Source organism: Saccopteryx leptura, chromosome 2 (genome assembly GCF_036850995.1).
Source record: "Saccopteryx leptura isolate mSacLep1 chromosome 2, mSacLep1_pri_phased_curated, whole genome shotgun sequence".
Lineage (NCBI taxonomy): Eukaryota > Metazoa > Chordata > Mammalia > Chiroptera > Emballonuridae > Saccopteryx > Saccopteryx leptura.
In genome coordinates, this window is record NC_089504.1 from 361,575,683 (window position 1) to 361,599,172 (window position 23,490).

The 23,490-nt window shown below is 56.0% G+C and overlaps 2 protein-coding genes across 6 annotated transcripts in view; one reads left to right on the forward strand and one right to left on the reverse strand.

The window, feature by feature from the left end:
* The window catches only part of DNAH9 (dynein axonemal heavy chain 9), a 277,538-nt gene extending 276,027 nt beyond the window's left edge, over positions 1 to 1,511 (forward strand). The window contains 1 exon segment of the mRNA XM_066364537.1: positions 1,076 to 1,511. Coding sequence (XP_066220634.1) covers positions 1,076 to 1,303 — 228 coding nt within the window. The 3' untranslated portion in view covers positions 1,304 to 1,511.
* Positions 1,512 to 4,397: 2,886 nt separating this feature from the next.
* Positions 4,398 to 18,798, reverse strand: ZNF18 (zinc finger protein 18). Of its 5 annotated transcripts, XM_066364900.1 has the most exons (7): positions 18,415 to 18,723; positions 16,166 to 16,669; positions 12,868 to 13,057; positions 12,208 to 12,302; positions 8,967 to 9,057; positions 8,219 to 8,326; positions 4,398 to 5,624 (listed from the first exon to the last, which is right to left on the reverse strand). In XM_066364900.1, the coding sequence occupies exons 1-7, from the start codon at positions 18,487 to 18,489 to the stop codon at positions 4,837 to 4,839; spliced, it is 1,851 nt and encodes a 616-aa protein (XP_066220997.1). In that variant the 5' UTR covers positions 18,490 to 18,723; the 3' UTR covers positions 4,398 to 4,836. The 5 variants fall into 5 exon arrangements, with proteins under 5 accessions (XP_066220997.1, XP_066220996.1, XP_066220993.1 ...); XM_066364899.1 differs by lacking the exons at positions 8,219 to 8,326; positions 18,415 to 18,723 and adding an exon at positions 18,757 to 18,798 and having other exon boundaries at positions 8,973 to 9,057; XM_066364896.1 differs by lacking the exon at positions 8,219 to 8,326 and having other exon boundaries at positions 8,973 to 9,057.
* Positions 18,799 to 23,490: the final 4,692 nt, after the last annotated feature.

Here is a 23,490-nt window from a genome sequence, read left to right on the forward strand (position 1 = left end):
TTAGAGGGTAGATGAGGTCCCAGAAGACACTGGAACACCATCAGACCAAAGCTTTAAAAGCTAAAGCGTTTGCTGGTAGCGGCATCATACTTGTCTTGAGGTCCCCCTGCACCTAGCCATGACATCCGGAAAACAGTCACCTGCAACATGCTCAGGAAGAAAGGAATAAATCAAAAGATAAAACTAGGAAAAGACTCAAGCTTCAAAGGGATCCATCTGTGTGTGAAAAAATACCAGCTTGTGGAACTCCCCCCTCACAGAGTGAGTTAGGCCAGAAAGCAGTTACCAGAAGCACCCGCCCCAGAGGGGTTGAACGAGCTGGGAGCCGAGTGGGTGTGGCGGCAGCGGGCCCTTCCCGGTCTCCCCCTCGGGGTCTCCGGAGTGGGTGTGGCGGCAGCCGGCCCTTCCCGGTCTCCCCCTCCTGGGTCTCCGGAGTGGGTGTGGCGGCAGCCGGCCCTTCCCGGTCTCCCCCTCCTGGGTCTCCGGAGTGGGTGTGGCGGCAGCCGGCCCTTCCCGGTCTCCCCCTCGGGGTCTCCGGAGTGGGTGTGGCGGCAGCCGGCCCTTCCCGGTCTCCCCCTCCTGGGTCTCCGGAGTGGGTGTGGCGGCAGCCGGCCCTTCCCGGTCTCCCCCTCGGGATCTCCGGAGTGGGTGTGGCGGCAGCCGGCCCTTCCCGGTCTCCCCCTCCTGGGTCTCCGGAGTGGGTGTGGCGGCAGCCGGCCCTTCCCGGTCTCCCCCTCGGGGTCTCCGGAGTGGGTGTGGCGGCAGCCGGCCCTTCCCGGTCTCCCCCTCCGGGGTCTCCGGAGTGGGTGTGGCGGCAGCCGGCCCTTCCCGGTCTCCCCTCCAGGATCTCCGGAGTGGGTGTGGCGGCAGCCGGCCCTTCCCGGTCTCCCCCTCCTGGGTCTCCGGAGTGGGTGTGGCGGCAGCCGGCCCTTCCCGGTCTCCCCCTCCTGGAACCCGAGTGGGTGTGGCGGCAGCCGGCCCTTCCCGGTCTCCCCCTCGGGGATCTCCGGCCGGGAGAAGGCGGGCTGAGCCCCGGGTCTGATCTAACACGGCTCCTCTCCCGTTCTGTCCTCAGGCTGGGGTCCTCGCTGAGGCCAAGCTCAAGGACCTGACCCCCGCCATGCCTGTGATGTTCATCAAGGCCCTTCCTGCCGATACGCCCGGTGGCCGCGGCGTCTACCCCTGTCCCGTGTACAGGACGCGTCAGCGGGGACCCACCTACGTGTGGACTTTCCACCTGAAGACCAAGGAGAGCCCGTCCAGGTGGGTGTTGGCTGGTGTCGCCCTGCTTCTCCAGAGTTAAGTTTCCTGCAGGGCCACCGAGCCAATGAGGCCGGGCAGGAGGCTGGCCGGAGGGACAAGGCTGGGGTTGGATGAGGCCATACACATGGAGAAAAGACAAGAAATCGCGAGGACTCGCAGTTGCGCAGAATTCCTTTAGGGAACTCGGACAGCCGCGCCCCCAGCGAGGCTGAGCTGTGAGACCGTGGGTCTAGGAGGCAGGGGAGAGGCACATTGTGACACGGAACCTTTCCAAATAAAGTGGTGTTTGTTCTTCCACTGTGTCCGGTCCAAGCTTTGAGAGTTGCTGGATCATAAATGATCTTGAAGAGCCCGGGAGAAACAAGCTCCAGACGCGAGCCCTGGTGGTGCTGCACGCACTGGGCCCGCGCTCCGACTCCCTTCCTCCAGAGATGGGCGCCACGGGCATGGCTCCTGAACCAGCTGGCATGCTCGCGAGCTCCCTGGTGACGGGAATGCACATCATGGTGTGAGGAACGCTACTCTGGACCAGGAAGCACCAAACTGTTCCTGTAAAGGATCCTAGTAAACAGTTCAGGCTTTGTAGGGCATAGAGTTTTGTGGCAACTGCTGAATTCTGCCAGTGGCCCCCAAAACAGCCATAGACAATAGACAACAAACATATAAACAAATGGATATGGCCACAGTCCAACGAAATTTTATTTACAAAAACAGGTGGTGAGCCATATTTTGCTGATCATCACTCTAGAGGATAAGGGAAGAATATATCCTTCCTTCATTCATTCACACAACCATTCAGTAAATCTTTATGTAACATCTACTACAAGGGTCAGGAACCTTTTTGGCTGAGAGAATCATGAACGCCACATATTTTAAAATGTAATTCCATGAGAGCCATACAATGACCCGATCCATGTACATTACACATTATCCAATAAAAATTTGGTGTTGTCCCGGAGGACAGCGGTGATTGGCTCCAGCCACCCACAACCATGCACATGAGCAGTAGGAAATGAATGGATTGTAACACATGAGAATGTTTTATATTTTTAAGGTTATTTTTTTATTAAAGATTTGTCTGCAAGCCAGATGCAGCCATCAAAGGAGCCACATCTGGCTCGCGAGCCACAGGTTCCTGACCCCTGGTCTCCTGTGTGCCGAGCACACGACTGTGAATGATAGGTTGCTCCCTGTACCTCTCTCCTTCATCAGATCATTAGGAGGGGCCCAAGGAGAAACCCTTCACTACAACTGCTTAGCCTGGTTTTCTAGAATTACTCTGTGGAACAGGTGCTCACTGGCAGGTCAAGGACCGCCAGTGTTCACGAGTTTGGAAGAGCTTTATGCGCAGGCTGCCTGGGTAAGGGGTCTGGGAGGGCCAGCCTCCATTCCAGGACCACCGTCCCCACACACCCTTGCAGATGTTCTCTGGATTGAGCGGCAGGACCACCGTCCCCACACACCCTTGCAGATGTTCTCTGGATTGAGCGGCAGGACCACCGTCCCCACACACCCTTGCAGATGTTCTCTGGATTGAGCGGCAGGACCACCGTCCCCACACACCCTTGCAGATGTTCTCTGGATTGAGCGGCAGGACCACCGTCCCCACACACCCTTGCAGATGTTTTCTGGATTGAGCAGGCATGGGTTTCCCGGTCCCCTGGGGGGCTTGTTACAGCAGACGGCTGGGCCCACCCTTTGGAATGTGCGATTCGGAAGGTCCCCTGAATTGCGGAGTCTGCTGGTCCGGGATCCACACATGGAGAACGCCCGAGTTGTGACAGAAGACCCCACCTTCCCGCACATCTCCGCTGAGCAGAATGCACTCTAATGCGAATCCCCCTGTCATCTTCCTGCCGTCTGCCCTGTGGCCCCTGCGTGTCCTGGAAGGGGGCCTTATTCTCCTCTCCCAGGACAAGGGGTCAGCAGATGCCTCTGGAGTGCAGGAGTTCCAGCTGCAGTCCGGTCTCTCCTCTCACCCGCCAGCAATGCACGTCCCATTTCCCAGCAGCCTGCAGGTCAACCTGCTCTCAGCTCGGTCCTCCAGCACCCTGCCCCCTGATGGTCTCCAAGGACAGGGGATAAGAGCAGGTGGGGGGGAGCGGCAGAAAGGAAAGAAGGCGGAGGTCTCACGGCCTGAGATCAGGACACTCCGGGGCACGTACTTGCGAAGACATGGACAAGTGGGCAGGGGAGACAGATGTGTTAATAATCCTCCAGGAGGTGGTACTGCAAAGCAGCTCAATACTATCGATTTCTGCCTAACACCTACAGACCACGTGAAGTCATCATTTTAAAGCAGTGCAATTTGGCAAGAATGTAGGAACACCAGGAGAAAGGGGGGGGGAAGCTTGGGGTGCGCAAGCCAGGGCAAGGGGAGTCAGGACAAAGAGGCCAGGAACACGCTGACCTGAGACCAAGAATGCCCGGCACTGGCCAAGCTCTCACGCCTGAGCACCAGGCTGGTACCTTCCTACCAATGTCCAGCTGGCTGATGAATTCGGCAGGTTTATGGGGATGATCTAGGATAGGGGTCCCCAAACTACAGCCCACGGGCCTCATGTGGCCCCCTGAGGCCATTTATCCGGCCCCCACCGCAATTCTGGAAGGGGCACCTCTTTCATTGGTGGTCAGTGAGAGCACAGGATGCGGATGTCACTCATAAAGCGTGGCGTCGCTCACGTACAGTACTACTTCCGGTGACGCGGGCGTCACGGCTCCGGAAGCGCGTCATATCACTTGTTACAGCTAGCAGTGACAAATATGGAACCGGATAATTGACCATCTCATTAGCCAAAAGCAGGCCCATAGTTCCCATTGAAATGCTGGTCAGTTTGTTGATTTAAATTTACTTGTTCTTTATTTTAAATATTGTATTTGTTCCCGTTTTGTTTTTTTACTTTAAAAGAAGATATGTGCAGTGTGCATAGGGATTTGTTCATACCTTTTTTTATAGTCCGGCCCTCCAACGGTCTGAGGGACAGTGAACTGGCCCCTGTGTAAAGGGTTTGGGGACCCCTGGTCTAGGCGCTCAGCTACCACTGTGGGTCTTTCACAGGAAATGCACGTGGGAGTTCCAGTCAGCACCAACCAGACACAAATGAGACAGGAGTGACTCTGCGATGTTTATTTAAAACAGGGGACACGACCTTAGTTTTGCACTGTGACAAAGAATGCACGTGAGTTCACAGGCCGTTTCCCTTCCGTAAGTTCTGAAAGGGCCGACCCAAGGTTCTTCCCACGAGCAGCAGCAGCAGCCTAGCCAGTGCGCGAAACTCCTCCCACACAGCACTTGTAAAACGAGACCTCCAAGTGACAGATGTTTCCCCATCTCTTCCCCCCCAAAAAGAGATGAGGTGAAAGACAAAGAATTCTTTCTCCTGATGCAGAGCAAGAAGTGGAGCCAGCAGGAAACCCAGGCCACAGGCCAGCACAGCCTCCAGTCTGAAAGCAAGTCCAGGCCCTCTGCTCTGAGTCAGGCACGCGCACGGACAGAGAACGGGTCTCCTCTGGGAGGTGTGCTCTCTCTGGCCGGGGCTGAGGGCCTGGCCGGCCGCGGCCTGGAGCCTGCGCCTACGGAAAGGGCTTCTTGCCCAGGTGCGACCTCTGGTGCTTGTCCAGGCTGGAGCTCCAGCTGAAGCTCTTCCCGCAGCGGGCGCACCGGTACGGCTTCTCGCCCGTGTGGACCCGCTGGTGCCTGTTGAAGTTGGACCTCTGGACGAAGCTCTTCTCGCAGAGGGGGCACTTGTAGGGCTTCTCGCCGGTGTGGATCTTGCGGTGGTGGCGCAGGCCCGAGCAGTCACTGAAGCCCTTCCCGCAGTAGTCGCACTTGCAGGGCTTCTCCCCGCTGTGGGTGCGCTGGTGCTTGACCAGGTCCGCGCTGCGCAGGAAGGCCTTCTGGCAGGTGGGGCACTGGAAGTAGGTCTGCCCGCTGTGGGTGCGCTGGTGGAAGACCAGCTGCGAGCTCCTGCAGAAGGTCTTCCCGCACTCAGGGCAGGTGGGCAGCCTCTGGGCCATGGGGGCCCTCAGCTGCCCCCGGGGCGGGGCCTCCCTCTTCTCCTCCGGCCACCGCGCGGACGGGTGCCCTGGGTGGGCGCTAGGCGCGGGAGGGCCCAGCGGTCTCCCAGACTTTCTGTCTGGAGGGGGGAGCTGCGCCCCGCGCCCCTCGGCCTGGGGGCGCTCCTGAGCCGCGGGAAGCGTCTCTCCCCCAGCAGAGCGTCGGGGCTGGTCCGGGGGGACAAGGCCGCTCAGGGAAGCCTGGGCGGGGGCCTCCTCTGAGGAGTGGCGGGGGCCCTCGGGGGCGTCCTGGCCCCTGTAGTTCTCCAAGTTCAGGTTCTCTTTGTCGTTCTCCTGTCTGTCTCCTGAAAGAGGAAAGACATAAAATAACTCAGTCAATGGTAGACCCTGGATTCCACTTCAAATGGCAAAGGGTCATCGTAAAACACTAATTCTTTTGCCAAGAGGGTATCATGCGTGAGGAAGGAAGATGTCGTCCGATCTGAGCACCTGGCACTCACGTCAGCTGTGCTGGGGGCCAGGCTCCGGGATTCAGCTCTGGGCCCAGGGACAATGTCTAACAGCAGAGGAGGGCTCACCGAGGGCACAGTTGGAACCCCCCCCCCAAAAAAAAAATAGCAAGAATTTTTTAAAATTTTTAATTGAGCCCTGGCCAGTGGCACAGTGGAGAGAGTGTCCCAGAGCAGAGGTCGTTGGTTCAATCTTGGGGCCACAGCTCAATCCCAGGGTCACAGGCTCATTGCCAGCAGTGCCAGCTCGATCCCGAGGGCACTGGCTCAACCCCCGGAGGTCACCAGGAAGAGCCCCGGACAGAGCACATCTGAGAAGCAAACAATGGCACAACTCAAGTGAAGCAATGATGGGTTGATGCTTCTTTCTCCTTCCCTCCCTCTCTCTCTGCCTTCCTGTTTCCCTCTTTAAAAAAAAAGTACACAGAAGATAACCAAATTAACCTCAATCATACCACCCAGAGGCAACAACTATGTGAGCATACATTTCCTTCCAGTCTCATTCAACATGTCTGTGTGTGTGTGTGTGTGTGTGTGTGTGTGTGTATCTGACATAATTAACACGTATTCACAGGGCTATATCTGGCTCTGTAGCATTTAAGTTGTAAATGGTGGTTTTTATCAATTTCATATGGATTTCCCCTTCACAAGTAACCAGAAATTCAGGAAATGCTTCAATGTATCATTTCACTATCTTTTTAATGTGCAGTGAGGCCTGACCTTGGTATTCCAACTAGACTAACCTGATCATGGCCAGTGAGCACCAGTGGAATGGAAACCCAGTTCTAGCATCTCCCCCACCACCTCCCACGTGATGGCAGGAGACCAGCAGTGGCCCTGACCAGTGGGGGCTCACTCACCCGTGCAGGGGGGCCCTGACCAGTGTGGGCTCACTCACCCGTGCAGGTGGCCCTGGCCCTGACCAGTGTGGGCTCACTCACCCGTGCAGGTGGCCCTGGCCCTGACCAGTGTGGGCTCACTCACCCGTGCAGGTGGCCCTGGCCCTGACCAGTGGGGGCTCACTCACCCATGCAGGTGGCCCTGGCCCTGACCAGTGTGGGCTCACTCACCCGTGCAGGTGGCCCTGGCCCTGACCAGTGGGGGCTCACTCACCCGTGCAGGTGGCCCTGGCCCTGACCAGTGTGGGCTCACTCACCCGTGCAGGTGGCCCTGGCCCTGACCAGTGGGGGCTCACTCACCCGTGCAGGTGGCCCTGGCCCTGACCAGTGTGGGCTCACTCACCCATGCAGGGGGGCCCTGGCCCTGACCAGTGGGGGCTCACTCACCCGTGCAGGTGGCCCTGGCCCTGACCAGTGTGGGCTCACTCACCCGTGCAGGTGGCCCTGGCCCTGACCAGTGTGGGCTCACTCACCCGTGCAGGTGGCCCTGGCCCTGACCAGTGTGGGCTCACTCACCCGTGCAGGGGGGCCCTGACCAGTGGGGGCTCACTCACCCGTGCAGGTGGCCCTGGCCCTGACCAGTGTGGGCTCACTCACCCGTGCAGGTGGCCCTGGCCCTGACCAGTGGGGGCTCACTCACCCGTGCAGGTGGCCCTGGCCCTGACCAGTGGGGGCTCACTCACCCGTGCAGGTGGCCCTGGCCCTGACCAGTGTGGGCTCACTCACCCGTGCAGGTGGCCCTGGCCCTGACCAGTGTGGGCTCACTCACCCGTGCAGGGGGGCCCTGACCAGTGGGGGCTCACTCACCCGTGCAGGTGGCCCTGGCCCTGACCAGTGTGGGCTCACTCACCCGTGCAGGTGGCCCTGGCCCTGACCAGTGGGGGCTCACTCACCCGTGCAGGTGGCCCTGACCAGTGGGGGCTCACTCACCCGTGCAGGGGGGCCCTGGCCCTGACCAGTGGGGGCTCACTCACCCGTGCAGGGGGGCCCTGACCAGTGGGGGCTCACTCACCCGTGCAGGTGGCCCTGGCCCTGACCAGTGGGGGCTCACTCACCCGTGCAGGTGGGCCCTGGCCCTGACCAGTGGGGGCTCACTCACCCGTGCAGGGGGGCCCTGGCCCTGACCAGTGGGGGCTCACTCACCCGTGCAGGGGGGCCCTGGCCCTGACCAGTGGGGGCTCACTCACCCGTGCAGGTGGCCCTGGCCCTGACCAGTGGGGGCTCACTCACCCGTGCAGGAGGGCCCTGGCCCTGACCAGTGGGGGCTCACTCACCCGTGCAGGTGGGCCCTGGCCCTGACCAGTGGGGGCTCACTCACCCGTGCAGGGGGGCCCTGGCCCTGACCAGTGGGGGCTCACTCACCCGTGCAGGGGGGCCCTGACCAGTGTGGGCTCACTCACCCATGCAGGTGGCCCTGGCCCTGACCAGTGGGGGCTCACTCACCCGTGCAGGTGGCCCTGGCCCTGACCAGTGGGGGCTCACTCACCCGTGCAGGTGGGCCCTGGCCCTGACCAGTGGGGGCTCCCTCACCCGTGCAGGTGGGCCTGGGGAGCTTCTCGCTGACGTGCACCTGCAGTCCCGCCAGCCCCTCCCCATAGTCCGCTGAATTAGTCAGGCCAGCCTTGCAACTGGCAACACCTGGGACAGAGGGAGAGAACGGTGGGCCTCGGTGACCTGGGGGACTGAGGACCTGCTGTTTTCTAAGGCGTGCCCTGAGCGTGAAAGGAAGCCTGAGGCCCTGGAGGCCACGGCAGGTAACTCGTGTCAGAAGGACGTGTGGAGCTCCTAAGACACCAGGACTCACGAGGTAACGAGACGTACGGGGAAGACCACAGAGCCCGCGCAGGCAGAATCAGACCACCGGCAGGCTGGGACCAGGGTCACGATTAAGACCCCTCCCATAGTCGGCTGGGACTCGTTTAGTGTTAAAGAGCATGAACTCAGAGCCAGCCACAACCAAGTTCCCACCGTAACTCAGCACCCAACGAGCTACGTAACAGTGAGCTAGGGACTTGGTCGAACATTCCCTTTCATCCTCTTAAAGATGGGAATACCATCACCCGATTCATAGCTGAAAGGAGTTCCTTCTGTAATACGCCCAGGACGGGCCCTGGTACAGAGACTACTTCAGTTCCAGGAAGGTCTTCTCTCTGTGACTCTGCCATCTCCAGCTCAGGCCCGTGCCGAGGCGTCACTGCTGATATCCTTCGCCCAGAGCAGCTCTCCGCGTACAGAGAATGCTCTCCAGCCTTCCCGCCTTCCTCCGGGCTGCCCACGCCCTCACCTCCTGACACCATCCTGCCGTAGGTCTCCAGCATGAGGTCCCAGTACTGCTCCTTCTGGGTGGAATCCAGGTGCCTCCACTGCTCCTAGAAACAAGAGCGCTGTGAATCCAGTGGAGGCGTCTGAACCCTGCCTTCCCCGCCCCGAGGAGGCTGAGAGGAAAGGACGGTGGAATACTCTAGAAGTCCTGGGAGGTGCTTCAAGGACAAAGGCCAAAGGGAGGCCCGCCATCAGCATTTCTTGCCCTGGGTGTGGGAAGCACGAGGCTTTAGGTCCCGTGTGGTGTTTAAGCTGCGGGAAGAAGGAGCCCTTTCTCCCCTGGCCTTTTCTTCCACGTCCACTGCCCAAGGACAGGTCTTTGGACAGGAGTTTCCCAATGTTCCTGACACGTCATTACAGTCTGGATATTCAATAGAGAAAAGAAGAAAATGAAAAAGACATCTGTTGGAACAGTGACTGTACAGTGAAAAAGTGGGAAGAATCCACAGCAAGGCCAGCTGCGTGGTAAGTCACCAGGACACAGACCGGCGGATAAGCAGACAGACCAGTGGACTCAGCAGACAGACCGGCAGACTCAGCACACCCACCGCCGCGGCACACAGGTGCCATCGCCCGACAGTTCCGGGTTAGGGTCTGATGTCAAGTCCGTGTTCCTTCCAGTGAGCGGGAAACTGCTGAGTTCTCTAGGGCCAGGTGCCTCAGTCATCCCCAACCCGTGCCTCTCTTAGCCCCTGACCCTGGACCCTTGGCCCTGGAGCCTCAGAGCTGGGCGTGCCATCTAAGTAGGGTCTCCTTCCGTGAATTCAAATGTCACCTCTTCACCCAGGAAACGACTGTCAGGGACTCAGTCTGCACAGCAGAGTGATCAACGGCGCAGTCTCTGGAGTCAAACACACTGGGTCACAAGTCCCAGTTCTGCCCCCTCCTGGCTGTGTGATCTTGAGCACGTTACTTAACCTATCTGGGCCTCAGTCCTCACCTGATGAGAGTACTAAACTCAAAATCTGTTTGGAGGCTTAACAGAAATACTGCAGGTGTCATCTGTTTTTAGCGTGTATTGTCCTCATGGCATTCATCAGTTTATTAAATATTTACATATATGCACATTATGTATATCAGTGGGTCCCCAACCTTTTTTGGGCCACGGACCGGTTTAATGTCAGAAAATATTTTCATGGACCAGCCTTTAGGGTGGGACCGAGACAAGCATCAAGAGTGAGTCTTAGACGGATGTAACAGAGGGAATCTGGTCATTTTTTAAAAATAAAACATAGTTCAGACTTAAATATAAATAAAACAGAAATAATGTTAAGTTATTTATTCTTTCTCTGCGGACCGGTACCGGTCCACGGCCCGGGGTTTGGGGACCACTGATAGATATGACAGAATACCCAATCTTCTTTATATATATTTATATATACACACACACATAAAAATATTAAGTAGTAAACCAATAGGTGGTTCCATGAGCACATAGCACCGTCCCTCAGTGTACACTGTCCTTTCAAAAACCGGAAGGCACGTCAGGAGTCTCTGAACCTCCAGCTCAAAGTCACAGACTCACTCCGAGACCTGCCAGCCAGCGAGGGGCCTGTGAATAAAACCCTTTACTTAAGAGGCAAGACACCTACCAGAGCCATTTTGCTGCTTCTCACTTCTAAAAGAAGAGGAAAAAAATCTAACTTCCTATGCTAGAAGGGCGGAAGCAGGGCTGATGGAGAAATCATCTTGATTCTTGTGTGGCAGCAGCACCATCTTGTGGGTTTATAACACAGTACCACAAGGGACTCGCACAGAATTCTTGGTACTGTGTTCCTTTTCCAAGACTGGAAGATACAGAGTGTGAGGTAAATGTGTCCCCAAGTGTACGAGAGTCTAACGCAGTCATGGTCCCTGATAACAGAGCGTCACTGTGTGAGGTCCCGGGTCACCGTGCTGGCTTACTCCCCAAGCTCCTAGTTCATGAAAGATCGGGAGCAGCAGTTTCTTCGTATTTAAAAAATCCCTTCACTTACAAAGGGTTCCATTAAACATCAAGGTCCTCCAGACACCTAGTTGTTAGTTTGGAGGATGGATATTAGGATTGCATAGGGATGGTTTTTATTCGTTTAGGCTGAGTGGCTGTTAATCAGTTATCTGTTAAATATATGAAATTTCTCTCTCTCTCTCTCTCTCTCTCACACACACACACACACACAGACACACACACACAGACACACACACACACGCTGCTGCTGCTGCTGCTGCTGGTGAGTGCTTTAAATCTCTTCACATTAAGCCATCCAGAATAGGTCATGGTTAATGTCATTACATTATAGTATAGAGTTAATGCTTAATTCTACTATGTAGTTAAAATGTTAATAAATTATATATACTTTTTACATAGAGACACTGTATTTACAATAACCTAAACAATAATCCTCCCCAGTCTGCTTGCAATCTCTGAGAATACCCAGTCTTACTCACAAAGCAACCTCCTAACACTTTGGTTTCTGGGCACGTGGATGGCAAGAAGGCAGCCCTGAGGCCCGAAGGTGTACCCCTGCCCTGCCCTCCCGGCCCTTTCCCGGGGCGAGCTGACTCCTCTGGGAGGCTTAGGTTAGGAAGTGCAGCATCGCCCGACCACAAGGAAGAAGGAGACGAGACTACCTCCTCACAGCCCCTACTCCCGGGCTCAGGTTCCATTACTCAAGAGGACGATGCCTTCGGAAACATTCTGTCTTATGAAAAATACTGAAACTCGGGTCTCATCCCACAGGTAGGATTCTTTTTTTTTCTTTTTCTGGCAGACAGAGAGAGAGAGAGAGAGGGAGGGACAGACAGACAGGAAGGGAAAGAGATGAGAAGCATCGATTCTTTGTTGTGACACCTTAGTTGTTCATTGATTGCTCTCTCATATGCGCCTTGATCGGGAGGCTACAGCAGACTGAGTGACCCCTTGCTCAAGCCAGCGACCATGAGGTCCTATGAGCCCATGCTTAAGCCAGTGACCCCATGCTCAAGCTGGTGAGCCCACGCTCGAGCTGGTGACCTCAGGCTTTTGAACCTGGATCCTCAGCGTCCCAGTCCGACGCTCTATCCACTGCGCCACCTGTCAGGCAGTATGCCTCTTGCTATCCTTGCTAGGCCTTCTTTTCTCCACCACTTCCGAGACCCCTCCCCCTTCTGGTCCCCCTCACTGGACACGCCCTCAGAGCCTGGTCCTGAGGCAGTTGGAGCAGGGCCACCCAGCTCACCTGGGTGGCTGTCTGGAGAAGTGCATCGCCCAAGTCCTGGTCACTTCTGAAGAGCATACCCTCAGACGGGGCAGGAAGCTGAGGAGCGGCCATCGCTGCAGGGAGATGTGCAAGTGTGAAGAATTAGATGTCCCTCCCCCAAGGGTACAGATAAAAATCTTCAGCAATTAGAATGGATACCTGTTTCCCTATCTGTGATTTCAAGAACTGTATTTGCCTTCCTAACAAACCCCACCTCTGTCCAACCTTCCAGATGGTCTCACCCATATTTTCTTCCATATCCTTCCCCCAAACCAAAATCCAGAAGGTCCGGCCTGGTCATGAAGTGTTTTAAATGACTGGCTCTGACTATCCAAATGGGAGTGAGCCCCGGGGGCCCGCCTGCAGGGCTGCTCTGAGCTCTCTGTGGTGCCCCAACCTGGGCAGCAATGTCCCCCATCCCCACCTCCCTCTCAGCCCCGGGGGCCCGCCTGCAGGGCTGCTCTGAGCTCTCTGACCTGGGCAGCAATGTCCCCCATCCCCACCTCCCTCTCAGCCCCGGGGGCCCGCCTGCAGGGCTGCTCTGAGCTCTCTGACCTGGGCAGCAATGTCCCCCATCCCCACCTCCCTCTCAGTCCCGGGGGCCCGCCCACATTTCCACAGACAGCCCCACACACCCACCTAGTTCCTGCTCCACGTCACACTCCTCTTTCACGGTGTGGCTCAGCAGCTCCCCCGGCCCAGAGGCTGAATTCTGAAGCCCCGGCTCCTGGTACATCAGGTCAGGGTGGGGCTCCACTTCCCCCACTGGGCAGCTTGCGGCTTCCACCTTCTCAGATAGGACGTCCTGTCCGAGCACTTGGATGCTGATCTAGAGACCACACAGGACTGGTTACTGAAAAGGTCCGGAGTGAGGGTTTCTGAAAGCGTCCGTGACAGATCACAAGGCAGGGCCTTAGGGACAGGAGTGAGGAGAGAAAACCAGCTCTCCTTGCTAGTACAGCAGGAGCCAGTGAGGGAGTCCCCTCCCAGCTGAGCCAGGCGGGAGCCAATGAGGGAGTCCCCTCCCAGCTGAGCCAGGCGGGAGACCAATGAGGGAGACCCCTCCCAGCTGAGCCAGGCGGGAGACCAATGAGGGAGTCCCCTCCCAGCTGAGCCAGGCGGGAGACCAATGAGGGAGACCCCTCCCAGCTGAGCCAGGCGGGAGCCAATGAGGGAGTCCCCTCCCAGCTGAGCCAGGCGGGAGACCAATGAGGGAGTCCCCTCCCAGCTGAGCCAGGCGGGAGACCAATGAGGGAGACCCCTCCCAGCTGAGCCAGGCGGGAGCCAATGAGGGAGTCCCCTCCCAGCTGAGCCAGGCGGGAGACCAATGAGGGAGACCCCTCCCAGCTGAGCCAGGCGGGAGACCAATGAGGGAGACCCCTCCCAGCTGAGCCAGGCAAGAGCCAATGAGGGAGTCCCCTCCCAGCTGAGCCGGGCGGGAGACCAATGAGGGAGTCCCCTCCCAGCTGAGCCGGGCGGGAGACCAATGAGGGAGACCCCTCCCAGCTGAGCCGGGCGGGAGACCAATGAGGGAGACCCCTCCCAGCTGAGCCGGGCGGGAGACCAATGAGGGAGACCCCTTCCAGCTGAACCAGGCGGGAGACCAATGAGGGAGACCCCTCCCAGCTGAGCCAGGCGGGAGACCAATGAGGGAGACCCCTCCCAGCTGAGCCAGGCGGGAGACCAATGAGGGAGACCCCTCCCAGCTGAGCCAGGCGGGAGACCAATGAGGGAGACCCCTCCCAGCTGAGCCAGGCGGGAGACCAATGAGGGAGTCCCCTCCCAGCTGAGCCAGGCGGGAGACCAATGAGGGAGTCCCCTCCCAGCTGAGCCAGGCGGGAGACCAATGAGGGAGTCCCCTCCCAGCTGAGCCAGGCGGGAGACCAATGAGGGAGTCCCCTCCCAGCTGAGCCAGGCGGGAGACCAATGAGGGAGGCCCCTCCCAGCTGAGCCAGGCGGGAGACCAATGAGGGAGGCCCCTCCCAGCTGAGCCAGGCGGGAGACCAATGAGGGAGGCCCCTCCCAGCTGAGCCAGGCGGGAGACCAATGAGGGAGACCCCTCCCAGCTGAGCCAGGCGGGAGACCAATGAGGGAGACCCCTCCCAGCTGAGCCAGGCGGGAGACCAATGAGGGAGTCCCCTCCCAGCTGAGCCAGGCGGGAGACCAATGAGGGAGTCCCCTCCCAGCTGAGCCAGGCGGGAGACCAATGAGGGAGGCCCCTCCCAGCTGAGCCAGGCGGGAGACCAATGAGGGAGTCCCCTCCCAGCTGAGCCAGGCGGGAGACCAATGAGGGAGACCCCTCCCAGCTGAGCCAGGCGGGAGACCTCCCCCACACCACTAACACCGTGTTTCTGCTGGATGCCCCCCCCCCCCCCCCAGGGAAACCTCAGGCCTCTTTGGACTTCTCCAGCGGGAGACTTGATCTTCACTGCCTAGTGGCTAAGAGAGCGCGGGGAGCCCCAGGAACCTTAGGATTAGGTGGGGCACGGGGTACACTGGTGTGGTATAACAAGGGACATGTAGTGGGTCTTTGTCCCTGTCCCTGGCACAGAGCTCCTCAAGACCCTCAACATTACCTGAAGGGTGGGAGTGACCAGAACGACTTTGTTATTTATGAGCCCTCTCAACTACACCTGAGTTTATACTCATGTGGTGACGCCTAGTGGGCCCTCATTTGCCTTCAGGACGGAGGCTGGTCGCCAGGGGAACCCCCAGGTAATCAGAGGCCTGGGACTTTCAGCTCCAACCCTCCACCTCCGAGGCGGGGAGAGCGGCTGGGGATGTTAAATCACTAGTGGCCAATGAGAAATCCGTGTGCCTAAGTAATGAAGCCTCCAGAGAAACATCTCAGCTCAGGGGTTCTGGGAGCTTCTGAGCCGGCGCACACGCAGAGGCGGCGGCGCTGAGAGCTGGAAACGGTGTGCCGCCATCGCCACCTCCTCTACCTGCCTCTTCCTGAGACACGCCCATCGTGATACATCAACGTAAGTGAGGTGTTTTCCCGAGTTCCACGAGCCAGTCTAGAAAACGATGTGCAGGGAGGGTCTGGGGCACCTCCAAATGCACAGCCCGCTGGTCGCAAGTGCGCCGGCTCTGGACACACCTGACCGGGCCCTGAAACAGGCAGTCTCTGGACTGACCCTTACCCCGTGGGGTCCAAGTCCCGCCCGGAGAACCAGGGTCAGAACTGAACGGAATTGGGGGGACACATGGTTGGAATCAGGGAACTGGAGAACTGATGGTTAGGGTAGAAAACTCCCAATTATTTGGTGTCAGAAAACAGACAAGACGCCGAGAAGACCCGCGAGGGGCCCCACGCCCGCTGAACACAGAACGGCCCTCTGCGCACCCACTGCCACAGGCTCCGGGGGTCTCCCTTCAGGCTCTCCACCAGGGCCGCCGCCCCCTGAACACAGAACGGCCCTCTGCGCACCCACTGCCACAGGCTCCGGGGGTCTCCCTTCAGGCTCTCCACCAGGGTCACCGCCCCCTGAACAGACAGAGGCCCTCTGCGCACCCACTGCCACAGGCTCCGGGGGTCTCCCTTCAGGCTCTCCACCAGGGTCACCGCCCCCTGAACAGACAGAGGCCCTCTGCGCACCCACTGCCACAGGCTCCGGGGGTCTCCCTGCAGGCTCTCCACCAGGGTCGCCGCCCCCTGAACAGACAGAGGCCCTCTGCGCACCCACTGCCACAGGCTCCGGGGGTCTCCCTGCAGGCTCTCCACCAGGGTCGCCGCCCCCTGAACAGACAGAGGCCCTCTGCGCACCCACTGCCACAGGCTCCGGGGGTCTCCCTGCAGGCTCTCCACCAGGGTCACCGCCCCCTGAACAGACAGAGGCTCTCTGCGCACCCACTGCCACAGGCTCCGGGGGTCTCCCTGCAGGCTCTCCACCAGGGTCGCCGCCCCCTGAACAGACAGAGGCCCTCTGCGCACCCACTGCCACAGGCTCCGCGGGTCTCCCTTCAGGCTCTCCACCAGGGTCGCCGCCTCCGCTCCGCTGCCGGGACGCTGCTTCCGCACCCACGTCTGAAGCTCCCCGGGCAGGATGGTCAGGAACTGCTCCAGCATCAGGAGCTCCAGGATCTGCTCCTTGGTGTGGACCTCGGGCTGCAGCCACTGGAAACAGAGCTTCCGGAGTTGTCTCAGGGTTTCCTGGGGCCCAGACACCACCTGGTAAGGAAACTGCCGGAAGAGCTGGCGTGCCGTCTCCGGGCTGGAGGGCTCCCCCGGAGGAACGGCATCCGGTCCAGAACACAGGGCGTCCTCGGCCTTCGCCAGGGGCAGCGGTAGGACCAGGGCCTGCCCCAGCTCCACGGGCATCGTCTGGCCTGGCAAGTCCTTTAGGGGAAGTTCTTCTGGGCTGCAGCTGTCGCTGGGGAGAACCAGGTCTTCACAGAGCCTCTCACAGGGACCCAAGAGAGGGAACGAGATCAAGTGCTATACGGAGGAAAAAACACATTTTTCAGAAGGAACGCATTTACAAGCCCTACCTGAGAAGCCTGGGAGTCAACCACGGATCTCTTTCATATCAATGGATACACTATGTTACTTTTCAAGATCGTAAACTTGAAGCCACAAAGCAAACCTCAGATACACATCTGAAACCCGTCACCATCACCCTGACCATTTTATAACATTCCACCTGGACTTCAGCTGTCCAGCCCAGTAGAAAAGGAAACGGAGCGCCTGAAGCATCTCACTGTAGGTCTCAGGTAAGCAGCTCTTCTGCAAAACACTCTTCCCGCTGCATCCCTATGTCGGCCGACTAACACAGAGAGCTGGACAAAACATCAGTGTCCTCCTATAAAGGCGAACCTTGAAATAACCAGATGCTCCCATAATAAATACTAGGCTGAAGAGAACAAAGTAACTCTTCTCTGAAAGGTGCAATGAAATTTCTAAGTGACCTCTTTTGAATGCCATATTGAAAACTGGGAATTTTTTTTTTTAAAAAAAAAAACAAGAACAAAAAAGAAACGATCACAGCTGAAATTTTCATCATTGGGCTTAAAGAAGTTTTAGCATAAATACTAACTAGAAAACATTCCTACAGACTTGGACCAAGTAATATTATGGTGAATGGTATCAGAATTTAGAAGATAGCAAGCCCTGGCCGGTTGGCTCAGTGGTAGACCGTCAGCCCGGCCTGTGGAAGTCCCAGGTTCAATTCCCGGCCAGGGCACACAGGAGAAGCGCCCATCTGCTTCTCCACCCCTCCCCCTCTCCTTCCTCTCTGTCTCTCTCTTCCCCTCCTGCAGCCAAGGCTCCATTGGAACAAAGTTGGCCCGGGCGCTGAGGCCTCTGCCTCAGCCGCTAGAATGGCTCTGGTTGCAACAGAGCGAGGCCCCAGATAGGCAGAGCATCGCCCCCTGGTGGGCTTGCCAGGTGGATCCAGGTCAGGGGCGTGTGGGAGTCTATATGCTGCCCCCCACCCTCACTTAGGAAAAATAGAAGAAAAAAAATTTGTAAGATAGCAATTAAGATGGTAAAAAACAGAGCCTGACCTGTGGTGGCACAGTAGATAAAACATCCACCTAGAACGCTGAGGTCACCGGTTCAAAACCCCAGGCTTGCCAGGTCCAGACACACACAAGAAACTATGAGTTGATGCTTCCTGCTCCTGTCCCCCTCACCTCCCCCCACAGCACCTTTCTCTCTCTCTCCTCTGTCTATAAATAAAGTCTTTAAAAACAGAAATACTAAATGGCAAAGCAAGTGCCATATCTAGTTAGCTCCCTTGCATGCAATGGTAATGCTGGATTGATTACTGAACCAATCCTTAAATGTTATGTTGTCTAGTTCTCCAGAGAGCCCTAATCAACATCCAAAAGACACCCCATCACCTGGGTATCCGCCTTTAATCACAGACCAGTACAACACTCCAGCTTTTGACAGTCTTCTCCGTGAGAGATAAAAACCAATGTCCTCATCAGCCAACTGAAACCCGGGAAGCTCTGATGCCTGTGCTTTGGGGGCTTTGGAGGGGGAGCTGCCAACGTTTGCACAGTTGTGGGGGCGGGTTCTGGGGCGATACCAGCAGTCGGGGGTGGAGGGGTGGGGGCTGCAGGTATTTAGCGTGGCGGGGCTAGGGCAGCTGATGCCCTAAAAGGCGCTGGGCAGTGCGACCCCCCCAAGTGTCCTGCACCCTGCGGCCCCCGACCCCGCAGCACCCAGGGACACACCGGACACCAGCCCATTTCCAGCCTCTGCGGGAAGACAGGAGGCGGGGCCTGTCTTTGGTCCCAGCCCGGACACATGGCTGCAGAGTCCCGGGGGGTCCGGGCTCCAGCACCGAGAGCCGGGGTCCGGGTACCGGGTCCAGGGGGGGGTGGTCTCCACGCCCTGAGTCCGCTCGCACAGCCGCCGCCCCTCCCCCCCCCCCGCGCGCGCGCGCTCAGGCGCACGGAGCGCGCCCACCGGCCCTGCAGCCCAGCTCGAAGCCCCTGCGAGCCAGGGGTGAACGGCTGGCCACAGGCCCGACCCGGGAGGCCACGGCCGGGCCCGCCCAGCCCGCGCGTGCTCACCTCGGCCCGCGGCGCCGGCTCTGAGCGCACTTCCGGGAGATGGCGGCTACGCGCGCCTCCGACGGCGGCGAGGGGCGGGGCGAGTGAGTGGGCGGGACGAGGGCGGGGCCAAACTGAGGGGTCGGTTCCGATTGGTTACCGGGGGCCATCGGCTTCGCTGGGGCCTCCCGTGCGCTAAGGGTGCTCCCGGGTCCCCTCTGCAGTCCGCCGTTCAGGTATTGGGGGGTCAAGCTTCCTGCTTTCTCTTAGCAACACATGTTTATTAAGTTTGTTCCAGGCTCGGAACCAGGCGCTGCGAGGGCTACAGGGATAAACTCCCTTGTGCATCCCTGACATCTCTGCGGGTCCCACTCCCAGAGCTGGAGTTCTCTGCCCTGATCCCTGGTCCTTAACCCGGTCTCGCGCCTTCTTGCCAGTCTTTGCTTTGCTTTTTTTAAAAATTAATTTTATTTATTTTTTTATTGAACTTATTGGTTAATAAAAGTATACAGGTTTCAGGTGTTGAGTTCTATAATACATCATCTGTATGTTGCATTGTGTGTTCACAACCCCAAGTCAAGTCCCCCTCCATCACCATCTATCCCCCGCTTTCCCTCCTCTACCTCTCCCCACCCCCTTTCCCTCCTGCACCTCACAAGGACTTTCTGAGGAGTTTGCTTTGCCCCAACCTCGCTCTGCCTTGCTCCTCCAACTCTCACCAGCTCGGCCTTTCCTGGGTGCCCTCCCTCCACTTCTCCCCTTTGGGGGTTGGAGTTCTTTGTGGTGCCAGACCCTCGTTCCATGTGAAGCCAGTAGTCGCAGCCACCATCACAGCCACCTGGCCCATGCAGGTTCGCATTGGATTCAGACAGTTGGCAAAGAAACAACAGAGCCAAAAGCTGGTGGGCCATAGTCTTTAATCCTAGCTTACACTTGGCGGGCAAGTAAAAACACACACTGGGCTCCAAAACCCACTCACATTCAGTGCTCACAAAGCTACTACTGACTTATCCGAGTTTTCTAGAATCAAAGGTTCTACCTCACCAGCCTTATTCACCTCTGTTCCCCATCTCCTTCCTTCTCCCTGCACAAACTCTGCACAAACTGGCCTCTCACTCAACACTCCACCATCTTGGCTGCTTCTCCTGGCCTCCTCCCCAGCCTCTCTCTGCTCTCCTTTCTGCTCTCTCCTCTAATATTAATCTCAGGAACCAAGAGAGCAAGCTCCTGTTTTGCCCCCACTTTATAGTGTAGATTCATAACCTTTAATCCAATATATATACAAAATAGGGGAAGTCTCTAATACAAAGTCACTTCTCTGAGGCATGATGGGATTGCACCACCCGCATCAAAAAGGGTGGGAAAGGCTTAATCCTAAAACCAAGCCCCAGGCTACAAGGATCCTGCCTGCCCACAGCCCGCCCCCAACACACATTAATATCACCTGGGCGACGGCTTCCACGTGGGCAGCGCCATCTTTAACAAAGTGAGCATAATATATTTTATCTGCCCAACATTCCACCTTCCTCTATTCCCTGCCAGCCCATCTCTCTGCCTCTTCCCACAACTCAAATCCCCACCTTTACCCCTTTATAGGCACTCCTTCAACAGGATGTCATCCCTGCCTCCTCCTTCCCTTTCTTTCCCTTTCCCACAGACAACAGTCTCCAAGTCCTACGATTTTACCCTCTGTACCTCACAAATACCGCTTCCTCTCTCTATTCTCTACCTCTACCTCCATTCCATGTCGTTTCTGAAGGAGGTAACAGCCACAGCTTTGTTAGAAACAGCAAATACCCTTATTCCCTGTAAAGCCAGCAGCCATGGCCAGGGCTACCATCACAGCAGCCTCCTGGCCCATGCAGGTTCGCATTGGATTCGGACAGTCAGTAAAGAAACAGCGGAGCCAAAAACTGATGGGCCATAGTCTTTAATTCTAGCTTGCACCCGGCGGGCAAGTAAAAACACACACTGGGCTCCAAAACCCAGTCACATTCAGTGCTCACAAAGCCACTGACTTATCCAAGTTTCCTAGAATCAAAGGTTTCTAGCTCACCAGACTTATTCACCTCTGTTCCCCATCTCCTTCCTTATCCCAAATACAAACTCTACACAAACTGGCATCTCACTCAGCACTCCACCATCTTGGCTGCTTCTCCTGGCCTCCTCCATGTGGCCTTTCTCTGCTTTCCTCTGCTCTCTCTTCTAATGATAATCTCAGGAACCAAAGAGCCAAGTCCCGTTCTGCCCCCATTTTATAGTGTAGCTTCACAACCTTTAATCCAATATACAAAATAGGGAAGTCTCTAATACAAAGTCACTTTCTGAGGCATGATTGGATTGTACTGCCCCACATCAAAAAGGGTGGGAAAGGCTTAATCCCAAAACCAAGCCCCAGGCTACAAGGATTTTCAACACACATTAATATCACCTGGGCGACGGCCTCACCATTTTTAACAAAGTGAGCATAATACATTTTATCTGCCCAACATTCCCATTGTAGAGATAAGGAGACTGAGATCCAGAACAGATAAGTACCTACCTCAAAGCCACAGCTACTTTTAGTTGCTAATTCTGAATTTGAACTCTGCTTTTTTTATTCCAAATCCCATATTCTTACCTCTCTCTGTGCTGTATATCAATACACCAGGAGAGAGCAGGGTAGCCAGGTGTTGGGCAGATAAAATGTATTATGCTCACTTTGTTAAAGATTACGCTGCCCACAGGAGGCCTTTGCCCAGGTGATATTGATGTGTGTTGGGGGCAGGCAGGATCGTTGTAGCCTGGGGCTTGGTTTTGGGATTAAGCCTTTCCCACCCTTTTTGATGTGGGGCAGTACAATCCAATCATGCCTCAGAGAGGTGACTTTGTATTAGAGACTTCCCTATTTTGTATATTGGATTAAAGGTTTTGAATCTACACTATAAAATAGGGGCAGAAAGGGAACTTGCGCTCTCTTGGTTCCTGGGATGATTAGAGGAGAGAGCAGAGCAGAAGGAGACCACGTGGAGTAGGCCAGGAGAAGCAGCCAAGATGGCGGAGTGCTGAGTGAGATGCCAGTTTGTGTAGAGTTTGTATCTGGGATAATGAAGGAGATGGGGAACTGAGGAGAATAAGGCTGGTGAGCTAGAAACCTTTGATTCTAGGAAACTCAGATAAGTCAGTGGCTTTGTGAGCACTGAATGTGATTGGGTTTTGGAGCCCAGTGTGTATTTTTTACTTGCCCGCCGGGTGCAAGCTAGAATTAAAAATGACAGCCCATCTATCTGCTTTTGGCTCCTTTGTTTCTTTAACGACTGTCCGAATCCAATGCGAACCTGCATGGGCTGGGCTGCTTTGATAGTGGCCCTGGCCATGGCTGCTGGCTTTACACCAGGAGAAGCTGTTTGAAGAGATGCTCTAAGTTTTTGGAGAACTATTGTGGTAGATCTACAAAGATAAGACTTTGAAATTAATACAGAATGAAGTTAAATTGCATGAGATTTCAATGGGTCTGTCAGTTATTTCATCAAAGGTTCTCTGAAACCTAAGAGCAGAAATTGGAAATGATATGTTGAATTGAGGAGAGATTCAGATTGACTCAAGGTAAGGAGACGCAGATATCAGTGGAGGATATCAGCATGAAAGGGCCGACCACACAGACGGGGCAGGGAAGGGAGACCAGAACAGAAACTAGCCCCAATGCTCTCCCTCTGACATAAAATATTTGTGTCCTGTTGACATTTTTGGAGAAAACAGTGATTTAACTCATGGGAGAGGAAACTTGCATTGTCTTCTATGGGTTATTTAGAGGATAGAGAACTAACCAAAATGCTAACTCTGTTTTTCTCCTTAGAAAAAGTTCTAACATATCACTTGTTTTATGAGGGATGTCATGAAGGAGATCCTTAAGATGTTCAAAAAGGTTCTAGGGGTGGGGGTCTGGGAAAGGACTTCCTCCGGTGCCTATAGGTGACACAAGAGATCACAAAGAAGGGACCTGGAGTCCTAAAGTTTATACGTACATTAAAAAAAAAAGCTTGTGGAGGCCCTGGCCAGTTAGCTGAGTTGGTTAGAGCATCATCCCAAAATGCCAAGGTTTCAGGTTCAATCCCCAGTAAGGGGAAAAATGGGAAGCAATCAATAATGCACAACTAACTAGAACAACAAATGAATGCCTTTCTCTTTCTCTCTCTATCTTTACCTTTCCCCCCACCAACTACCCCATCCTCTGTCTCTCTAAAAGCAATAAATTTATAATTTAAATTTAATAATATAAATATAATTTAAAATTTTTGTGGATAAATCTTAATGCTTCTAGAATTGAACCAAATTCCTTTCTGAAGATATAAAATGTCTTTAAACCAGAGGAAATCTCAGCCTGACCAGGCGGTGGTGCAGTGGATAGGGCGTTGGACTGGGATGCAGAAGACCCAGGTACAAGACCCTGAGGTCGCCAGCTTAAGCGCGGGCTCATCTGATTTGAGCAAAGCTCACCAGCTTGGACCCAAGGTCACTGGCTCGAGCAAGGGGTTACTTGGTCTGCTGTAACCCCATGGTCAAGGCACATATGAGAAAACAATCAATGAACAACTAAGGTGTTGCAGCGAAAAACTAATGATTGATGCTTCTCATCTCTCTCCATTCCCATCTGTCTGTCCCTAACTATCCCTCTCTCTGACTCTCTCTGTCTCTGAAAAAATAAACAAACAAACAAACAAACAAACAAACCAGGGGAACTCAATCAGAGGCGTCAGGATTTCAGTGACCAACTGC